Raw genomic sequence first — 11,223 nt, forward strand, 5'->3', positions numbered from 1 at the left:
AACACAGTTTATTCAGGCTTCTTTGTCAGGCTTTATATCCTACATCTCCATTACCCAAGATAGAGAAGACTTAACTGCATTTTTGATTACTTAAGGATTATTTCCACTGCACTCCAGACATAGAAAGAGCAAGTGATGTGCAATAGTGCTTAAAATAACTTGCTTTCCTCATAGCACACGAGCATAAACCTAATCTAGGACTGCCTCAAGTGCAGGAAGCCGCATTAGACCTTAAGGGCAGGGTTTGTGTTCAGATGTTCAAAGACCAGAAAGAAACAGCAGAAAAGTCTCCCCCAGCAGGCACTGAGCTGGGGTTTCTGTGAACCTCTTCAATCATATACTGGCAAAGGCAATAAAGACAGTTTTTGGACCCCAATTGCCAACATTGTCTCAAAAAACTAACCCCCAAACACTACCACGTAACTTACCTTTCAAAGAAATACCGAATGACAATCAAGATTAAGGCGAACGGGATGCTGAGCAGGAGATCATGAGGCTGAGGGTAATGGATATCTTCAGACTCCTTCATGTCCTCCCAGGTGATTCCAGGAGGGAGCCAGAATTCATGCCGCCAGAGCCATTGGTTGAGGGAGCGTGCCATCCTGGAAGGAAAAGCGACCAGAATAAGCTGAGGATATTCCAGCACAGAGCAAACCTGTCAGCACAAGCCAGTGAGGCAAAGGAAGGATTACACCCTCGCTGGTGTTGCATCGGGCTATGAAATCATTGGAGGTGTGGAATTCATCAGGGCTGCAGGGAGTGATAACTTATTTACAGGTTTTTACCTRTAATAACTTATTTACCAATTTTTAACAGGTACACAATCCCTGGCAATTCCTGGCACAAAACCTGAAAAGGCTGAAATGGAGCCAAGCGTCTCAGAACTTCATTCTCAGCAAGATGCACCACRAAGTTTTGAGTTTAGTCCTGCAGCTTTTCCTAAGGTTCACAGATTCCTTTGCCAGCACTGACAGCTTGGTCTGGCTGGCCCACTACTGTGCTGACTACCAGTTCTCYCTTTATGCATCCATATTCTTAGCTTTTACTCCCTGATCTTTTACATTTATTTGTTTCTCCTTCCACATTGCAATTCCGTTTCCACATTGCTACTGCATATAAGTACAGATGCATTATAAATAATTTTATTTGGAGACAAAGCAATTCTAGATAAGAATGTTTGTGCTAAGCGGTAAGCTCAATTTTCAATATACTTTTGAAGAACATTTCCACTCTATGGATGTGTATGGATGTGGGCTGGCTGTGGCTGTCCCAGGTTCTGCACCTCCTGAGGGTATCTGGTTGTTTAAYAAGAGTCTGGGTCTTGCAGCTGCAGTTGCTGGGTGCGTGTTTGGGGCAACACATCCTGTTCCTACAGTCGACTGGGATGGAGCAGAAAGGCTCAGTCACACCCTGGGGAAGGAGTGTAGGTTTGACACCATTTATGGTGGTCTTATATGGGAACAACTTCAGTCTGCCAGCTAAGAAGGATATCAAGAATACCTTAGAGAACATCCTTCCTGCCTCAGCCTTTCTTCTTTTCTTCAATGCCACAGCATTATTATTACAGGCCAAAGGCAGCAGGCATCTAGAGAAAGATCCCACAGCAGCCACTACACAACTGGGACTTCCCTCTCCAGAACACTCTGGAGGGGCTCTCTGTCCCCTACATTAAATGCATTTAYGGAAAAAGAGGGGGAGTATATGAAATAAGTCTTCCATTTTGCATAAGGGATTCTTGGATTCCAAGAGCTAAAGAAATAAACATTATCTAACCTACTGTAATCTGGAAGTTATTAACAGGATCATCTTCAATGAAGCAGTGAACTGCAGTGTCTACATGCTGGCAGAGAACAGCACCATTGGACTGCATGAGCCCTGAGCCAGAGACAGGTAGTACTACCACACTTAAAGCATTTGGGGATGTATTTATATATATAGTTGTGATTTCAAAGCAGAATTGTTTGAAGCAGCAGCACAGCACCGAGCTGGAAAGATTGCCCCTTGTCTCACAGCTGAAATGGCTGAGCAGGTTTGCCCAGAAATAACTGTTGCCTACATCTTCAAAGAGTCATTTTGCTGTTTCACTCACAGATGTATTCCAAGCAGAACATTTTATAAATATATATGCATGAATTTCATATAAATCTACATACTTGAATACAGGATATAATACATACTTGAATACAGGAAGGGGAAGAGCAAGCGAGAAACAACTGAGAAGTTTTAGTAAAGAAGGGGTAATTACACTTGCACTCTGAAGATGACTGGATGCAGATACCAGCATTAAAGTTTTTAACTGCAGCATTGGCCAACATTACTGCATTATACACAGTTCTCTATGTATTCCCTTCACAGGAAGATTACAGAAACCTCCATAATCATAATAATAATTAAAAAAATAATAACTACATTCGAGTTTTAAATTTGCATTGACTAATCAATCTCCCTCCCCATACACTTTAATGGTAGCACAAGAGATACTAGTGATTTTGCAGTGATTTTGGTCTTTGATGTAGGAATGATGATCCTAATAAAACAAATCCCCAGCTTCTTTGCAAATTCCAACATACTAATCCACTAACTTGTTTTCTCGCCCTCCCTACCTGCACCCAGTTAATTTTAAGAACATTCAMAATTGCACTTAGGCACTTTCATCTTTTTGCTATCACAGGCAGCAGTAATTCCTTAAATACAAGTACCAAGCTGTATTACAGACGTCTCCATGTTTTTGCACCAATTACTCACACTGGAAGGTCGTTCCTAAACCTTTACCCTCTCGTGGGTAAAAATTAACTACAAGCAAGAATTTTAACACCATTTATTCTTGTATTAGCATGGAGTTTTAGTTTGAATAAACCCTTATTACCATTTATAGATAGATACTTTTCTCTCAGCCTTCACTTGTGTAAGCTAAACAAGCCAAAGGCTTCGAATCCTCTGCGATAACTAGCTAGAACATGGGGAATGGAAAGCCCCTCTTCAGACATTCCTTGCTTTATGATGAGACTGGGATCAGGAAATGAAGACATGTCAGGGATTAGACAGCTGTGACTTGCAGTTACAACCCCCCCCCTTTTTTTTTTAAATATAAATTTCTCTTATCAGTGCCCAAACACACAGCTCTGCACTTTGCACTATTAAATGCCACCTCACTTCTGTGACTTTGACCACGAAGGCCCCACAGTTCTCGATCACACCACACAAGCTACGAGGTCTCAGGAAGAGCTGTGCGAGTTGGTGTATGGACAATACCATGGGGACAAACATCCCCTAAATGGCTCTAGGCCAAGCTCTTAGGTCTGCCAAGATTTATTAGCTTAAGTGCCACATCATGCTATCCTGCTGACTGAAGTGGCACAAGTATCCTATAGTGGACTTCCTGGTACAGCCAGTTCTCCCAGGACTTTAATTAGCCACCACCACCACATTAGTGCCACAGGGAAAATGACTGGTTAATGCAGAAGCATCCCATCACATGGGTGCAATTATAGTCCTTCCAGATCCAAGCTGCGTTATTATTTGCATGGGGCAAGAATTAAAACTAAAGGCCTCTGAAATCTTGATATGCTGGACAGCAAAACGGAGGGTCTCCTGAGAGCCATTTGGGGTCTAGAAACTGAGTGCTACTCGGATTTAACAGGGTCTCGTGTCTTTTTCAGGCTGGAACATTCTAATCCTCCATTTCTCCATGCTTCCTGAATTTGCCTTATCCCAGTTTTTGTGCACTGGAACCTTTCATTAATTTAAGGGAGCAATCATCATTCCCTCCTGACAGCTCTTCTATTCCTTTTCTTMCCTACCTTACACTTCTGGATCTTCCACTTTAACTAAAACCACTTGTTTCGGCACTGCAAGGGGAGATACAAGTTCAGACATGGAATTAACACCCTTTCTTACTTCTCTCAGGGTCCCACTCCTAATCCAGACCGTGTTCACCAAATTCTCTATTTTAGAAGCTGGCTGAAAATTGGAGGTGATTTGTGCAGCCTTTGCCTCTTCATCAACAATCAACTTCTTGATGTTCTCCATCCTCAGATCTTTCATCTGACATTTCCAACGAAATTAATGTCTGTTGCCCACCTAGTAACAAATTCATTTTGCAGTTCTTCATCCATTTTTCTCTCTATTTATTCACTTCCACTATTAGTTAAAYAGAAATTCGATTATTTACTTCTCACTTTGAAGTAAAGAGGAGAAACTCCCCTCCACAGTTCCCCTGACGAGGACGACACCTCTTCTCAGCTCGCTGACAGTAGTTACGGTCCTTGGTAACTAAATCTTCCAGCTTTTCACCAATGTTAGCCCTGTCTCATACTTGTGGCTGGTCATGCGGGACTCTGGTCAAGGCAGCAATTTTCATTCATACCCTTYCTTCTCTGGGAGACCTTTCTCCCAGAAAAAAACACACAAACAAAGAAACAACCCCCAAAAAACCCCAAACCAGAAAGAGCGGCTACAAGCTACAAATAACACTGCAGTAAATAAATTTGCCTACCTAGATCTTCAGTGAGTAATATTCTATTCTTTCTTACCCAGCATAAAGTACATACAAACTTCCCTACCTTGTGCTCTGCTCACCAGCTTCTCGGCTTGCCTGGTTCCTGGGACTGCAGCGTTTGGCTCTGGAGCAGCCTGCCAGGTCTGACCGAGAGCATGGCTTGCACGTCACAATGCAAATCACTCTCCCAATTCCTCTTCTCTCCAGCTCCAGGGAAAAGAAAATCTCCCTCAGCATGTTGGCTGGCCTTCTCCATTTCCTTCTCCACAGCAAAGAAAAAAAAAAAATCCTGTCCCAGACTGAAATCTAAGTTGGGGCCACAGGTTCTTTGAGAAGGGGCCCTTCTGCTCCAACCCCCTCCTCGAAGGAAGTTCARTTAGGACAGGTTGCTCCATACTATGTTCACAGATATTTTCAAGGACAGCTTCTCYAGGTCCCTCATGCAGAGTTGACCCCCGTCAGGGTAAACGTTATTTTCCTTGCATATAGTCGAGATTTTCCATATTCCAATTTGTGTCAGCTGCATCAGAGGTGCCTATCGCTGTGCACCTCAGAAGAGCGGCTCCATCCTCTCTGCACTCTCCCATTGTCCATCAAGACACTCAGGTCTTTTCTTGCAAATCTTCTTTTTAGCCAGTTTACACCCAACCAGTCCTGTTGCATGCGGTTATTCCCTCCCAAGCGGCAGAATTTATCACTGGCTTTTGCTGAACTTTGGGAGGTTCCTGCTGGTCCCTTTCTCAACGAAGTTCCTCGGAACAGCAGCTCTGTCCTATCAGCTGCTCCTTCTAGGTTGGTATCATCCATGAACTTACTGAGAGTACAATCATCCCATCAAGCAGACCACTGATGAAGATATGCAACAGTCTTGGTCCCACTATCAATCCCTGCTATTAATAACTAGCTACCATTGGTCCCAATCCTTTGAGCTAAGCAGTGCAGCCAATTTACCACTCTTCCTACCCCTAATTGACCTGCCAAACGGTGCATTTCTCCAAATRCATGATTTCTGATCCATCAAATCAGCAACCGTATGCTGTGAAACTGTTACCAACACGGCTATGACAGCCTCAACTGCTAATGTTAGGTCAAAATGAGGGAATGATAAGTAAGGAAAGAGGAAGATGAATATACAGATGCATATGTCTCCTATGCCACAGATGCACTACAGATAAAACATCAAAGTGGAGATGGATCAACTGGAATGCCAGCACAAAAAGGCGCTTATATATCATTGCAGATGAACCAAATTTGTCTTCAGGAAGCTATACTACATATATGTACTTTTCTACAACCTAGCACACAAAGATGCAGAACATGCCTTTTCGCATAGTCTCCATTCTCCTTCCTTGTGCAGGAAACAGACAGGCTTTAATCATCCTACAGCAGCTCACTTTGATTTTAATATCAACAGTTCCATCACTTTCCCAGGTTTCTGTTCCCACAAACTCACCAGGCTGCTCCACAGCTTGGAGAGAAAACTGAAATGTAATTACTTGAAAATTAGACTTCTTAATGATACTTGTACCTCTAGAACTAGCCAGTGTTTTCATTAGTTTACCTTCATTKCAAGAAGACAAAATGTAAAAGCTTATCTGGGAATAATATCTACATTCCCAGGAGAAGTAAAACAAATTAAAAACATTGCCTGTACAAGAAACAGAAACTGATATAAAGATTTCCCCTTCTCCAAAATTCAAAGAACGGTGTTTCATTTTTTACAATTATTACTGCTTAATTAGTAATGCAATCTATCATATGAAGGTGCTTAAAGTCTGTTTTGGGTATRAACTGCTGATTCTTAATTAGCACAGATAACTTAAAAGTTAACCTCTATCTAGCTAGCTTAGAAATCAAAAGCTCTTCCAACTGGGACTGTCCTTTGTTGGTGTCAGGGGGAGGCAGCCTCTAACATCAGGGRATCCTGTGCACAGCTGCAGACACAGATGATTCAGACACTGCATTTATTCCATGCTGGGCCAATCTCTCTGCATTAAATACATTTAATTTATCTTCACTGCAGCCACCTGTTCTGCCCTACCTGTGGAGAGACCRTCCCACCTCTATCAGTTCAAGAGAGCGGAGAAGCCAACGTGGACCATGAGCCAGAACGTCACCTGCAGCCACCTCCATCTCTGGGTGCGTTAACATCTCTGMCTCTCCCAGCAGAGCCCTGAGTCACGCTGGCTGAGCTCGGGGTTTATTTTTAAGACTCAGATCCTGGGACACTTTCTTCTTACTTCAATTCACCACAAGCTGCTTTAATTCTGAAGGCAAAATAACATTACCAACAGATCACATCAAATTCAGGAATTCTGGCTTTGTGTTTTCACGTTAGCATTATCTTTAAACACAAAAATTCCTCTGATCTTTTCTTTGAAAACATTAAACACAACCTCTGACACAACATCCTCCAGTTCCCTCAGAAGAAAGATATCTTTCATAAATACATGAAAAATACAGATGGACAACTGAGAAGCAGTTCCCAAAGAAGTTATAATAGTAACTCAATGGGTGAAAATAACTGCTTATTACAGAAAAAAAAATAACCATAGCAGAGCCTATAATGGTTATGCTATTAATTGAACATGTAATTATGGACAAATCACGCTGAGGTGTGTTCCTCAGGAAACAAGAACAAGCCACAACAATTACCCCAAAAGAAAAACCACCCATCGATGCATTTTCGAAACTAGGACATTAATGACATTTGATTTCTGTTTACTTGGGGAGMACTTGTAATGAAAAGCCAGTGGAATTGAAGCCTTTGCTACAGACTTCCTAAAGGTTAACACAGGCACCTTACTGCAAATCCACAGCGCGATGAAAGCCTCTGTTGCAAAGGGAAGCCCAAGAGAGGGAAGAAGCAGCGGTGATAAACTGCAGCAACCTGGGGAAAAGAGCCTGCAGCCAGAGAGCCTGTGTGAGAGGCCAAGACAGTGTGAATCTCATTGCGGGTACGTATGTTTGAGAGTAGGATAAGGGGAATAGCTCTATTTTATTTTCCTCCTCCTGGGATTTAATTGGTGAAGAGCCCTGCACTGCAAAGCCTCGTGCTTCATGGTTCCTTTACCACAGACACTAGTTTTGCTTGGAAAATTGCTCCTGGATTTGATCTCCTCTATATGATAAAATTTTAAAGACGTAGAAGCGCTGGTAGAACTACAGGACTCATCCTTGTGCAGGTCTCCAGTTCTTGGCAGTGTTTCCTCTGTGCTTCTATATCAGATATGCTGCAGATCCAGAGACTGTATGAGCTGGAGCTGCAGATCCAGAGACTGTATGAGCTTGAGCCTAACACAATCTCTGATGTGCTGCATTACAACACAAATATTGTTGTAAGTTCTAAACCTATGACATATTGCACTGCAGATGTGTCCACGATGTCCAGTTACTCTATTAATATTTACTAAAATCAGGATAATTCAGTTTACTGGCAGGGAATGATTACATGTTTTTTGCTTTTTGAAAAGCAGTCTACTTTTAAGCAGGGTTTGGTAATAGGYTAAGTCTCCTCGCTTTCCCTGCCTCTTCAGGCGAAGTATCTCTTAGAGGGAAGACATTTGGAACGGACATTAAAGACAACAAGRGACAACACCCAGGGTACAGCAACCATCCTGGCAGTGTGGAATCCCATTACACTTTTGTTCTTATCCACAGGCTCTAACCTCACTACTAACGCAAAGTTAGCCCCGAGCCATTTATGCTAGTATTTGAGCGTGCACTAATTATGTCATATCGATGTTGGAATGCTTCCACAGAAGCCAAACTAATGGGAAAAAAAGAGTGATCTTTCAGATAGACACTGTGAGTTATGGCTCATTTTTAAGCATTTCAGAAAACAAGCATACATTAGCTAGAGCTCATGAAACAGAAACAAGATGAACTATTTGTTTTGGCTTATGCCCTCTGAGCTTTTATAATTTTCGTTCCTGTAACTTTGCTTTCACCTAAACAAAGCCAAGGACTGAAGTAGAGATGAACACAGCAAGGGAGGAAACAGGCGCATTTCCTTTAAGATTATATCAATGGGTGGAGAGATCTCCTTACTATCCTTAAAACAAAACTGCAGTTCTTTCCAGAGCAAAAATATCCTCCTCCTGTCACGATAGTTAAAGCCAATATAAACCAACACTGCTATCAAAGAATAGGCCCAGGCCTCCACCTGTTCCTGACCTGCCGAGAAAAGGACCTGGATTAAAAACAAACCGTATTTTGTAGTCTGGGTTGATTTTCCCTCACCAGTTCTGTAATGCAGTTCACTAACTGGTTTCAAAAAAGTCTGAGCTGCCTCAAGGGAAAAAGTACAACTTGGCTTGGGAGAGGGTAAAGGGGCAACTTCTCACTATAGGAAAAGCCATCAAGTTGGGACATCAGAGAAAGCATCTCTGCTGTATTCCAAATGTCACGACGGCAACACAGTACCTGAAAATATCCAGATCCATGTCATGAAATCCCTCTTGACCTCTGCAAAAGGAACCTGAAAAACAAAACAATTCAAGCCTAAATATTTTATATGCAAAGCATAAAACAAATTTGGATTGGATGTATTCAAGTAACTTGCAGGGATCCTCAGCATAACATCACATAAAAGCTCCTGTACCTTTATTTCTCTCGTATTTCTCTAAAGAGGTGAGTAGCAAGCACTTTTCCTTACATTTACTAAGAGTTGCCAGATCCTTGGACTTCTGGATACTCCTTTATGGTCAGTTTTCTTTACTTTTATCTAATCACATAGTGCAAAACCACAGAGACATTAAGAGCTGTCAACTGTTCTGCTACAGGCAGGCGTTTATTTTCTTGACATATAATGAGTGCTCCCAAGTCTGTGATASCATAGATGAACAGTAAAAAACAGCTCGAGCTGTAACAGAGCTGTACACACCTCAAGGGATAGAAGGCTGTCAGATTCTCCTGATGCTTTTTTTTGCTGTAGGTTCTTCTTGGGCACAAGAATTTAATCAAAGATTGTGCATCTGTTATGCTTTACAAATATTATCAATAGCAGCAGTGACTGATAAAGTGATTTTTTGTGTGAATGTGTGTTGACTGGACACCACTCATTCTTTGAAAACAGGCTACTGACACTATACTCACTCTTCAAACTCTTTATTTGCTTCAGATGAGATATCATTTAAGTTCTCCATTCAAAAGGATGCCAGAAAACCACAAATAACCTTCCAAATAACAATTAAAAATGCGTTCCATCAAGCTGGTGACCGCATGGAGAGAGAGAAAAATAAAAAGAACTTCTTCAWACAGAGAAGAGTGTTAAAAAGAAACTTTCTCTAGACCTTTTTCTGCTAGAAAAGTTAACATTAGAAACCTAACATTTAAAATGCAGCTTGAAGGCTTCAGACAGGTTAGTGTCCTCAAGCAGGTTTGCGAGAGCAGCCYGTTCACTCACTTCCAAGCACTGCCCTTCACCTCTTGTTCTTGCTAGATCAGAGCCTCCTGAGCAACTACGAACATGGAAAACAGCCCCAAGCTAAAAGTAATGCTTTTATTTTGATTAGCGCTGAAACACAGCATGAAACACAGACCACGGAGCCTGCAGCTGGAATTACACCACTCTTCCAAGCAAAGGGTTAAGAGCGAAATACTGAAAGACCTCAACTAGCAGCTACCAAGGCAGAATGGCAAAAGCACCACRATGATTGCGGTCATCTCCACCACAAAGACAGTTCAATAGAGCCATTTATTTCTGCATTGATTCCATAAGACCTGGTTGTGCTATACCAGAACACAGAAACTCCCTTCTTTTTTGACAGAACCGCACAAATGCCGTCCTTCCTCCTCCGGATCCGCACGGTCGGTGGGGTGGAAGAGGCCATGCAGCACCTGCTCCATCCAGTGCGTACGAACCAAGCGCCCCACACGGGTCCTCTGAGCGCTCCTCATAAATCTTATCTCGCTGGGACGAGCACGTGGAGTTGGGCAACAACAAAAAAATCTTTTTTTTTATTTTTACTGTAACTTTTGCAGACTTTGCAAGAATCTGTCCGTCAGCAGCACTCGCTGTGCTAAGGCAATTTCCACGGTCACAATGGCCATAGCTACTCTTTGAAACTAAAGCCAAATTTCTGATCTAATCCAAAGTCTCTTGCAGCTGCAGTCCTAGACTTTGGCTTAAAGTTCCCATATCCTCCAACAGGCTTTCCTATAGAAATACCTATAGATATATAGGAGAAATCCCCTGTGGAGCTTTGGGGAGCACAGTGCAAGCATTTTGGGGCAGGATCTGTCCCGCACCCGAGGTCACCGAGGGGCATCCCGTGCGCTGCAGAGGGACAATGTCACTGCAAGGGGTCCCCGTGCTGCCCAGGCCCCGGGTCCCCCACTGGCTTTTGGAGGTTGCAGACGGAATTCTGGCTTCCAAAAGATGCCAGGTGCAAGGACGCGGGAGCACCGGCCCAAGTGCTGGACTCCCCAGTGCCCCCCAGGGCTCGGGGGTGCAGGAAGACACCCCAAAACCCCACGTGGAGGAAGACGGTGACACAGGTCCCGGTGTCCCCTGGGGAGACACCCATCCCCAGCACGGGCCTGGGGGTGCTGGGGGGTCGGTGCGCGCGGGGACACGCGGGTGCTGCCCCGCAGGCCCGTGCAGGGGCAGCGCAGCCCCCTGCCCACGGACACGCGCTGCCCCCCGGGCCGGGCGCTCCTCCCGCCCCTCGCCCCCGCGCCGCCCCTTCCCCACGGCCGTGCCCGGCGCTGCCGCCGCCCGC

At 43.6% G+C, this 11,223-nt stretch overlaps 1 protein-coding gene across 1 annotated transcript in view; it reads right to left on the reverse strand.

The window, feature by feature from the left end:
- CERS4 (ceramide synthase 4) overlaps positions 1–11,223 on the reverse strand; it is a 30,377-nt gene that overhangs the window by 12,186 nt on the left and 6,968 nt on the right. The window contains exons 2-3 of the mRNA XM_026035200.1: positions 8,924–8,978; positions 429–602 (exon numbers count right to left, since the gene is read on the reverse strand). Of these exons, the coding sequence (XP_025890985.1) occupies positions 429–602; positions 8,924–8,943 (194 nt within the window). The 5' untranslated portion in view covers positions 8,944–8,978. The remainder of the gene's footprint in view (positions 1–428; positions 603–8,923; positions 8,979–11,223) is intronic.

Source organism: Nothoprocta perdicaria, unplaced genomic scaffold (genome assembly GCF_003342845.1).
Source record: "Nothoprocta perdicaria isolate Ctin4 unplaced genomic scaffold, notPer1 scaffold_157, whole genome shotgun sequence".
NCBI lineage: Eukaryota > Metazoa > Chordata > Aves > Tinamiformes > Tinamidae > Nothoprocta > Nothoprocta perdicaria.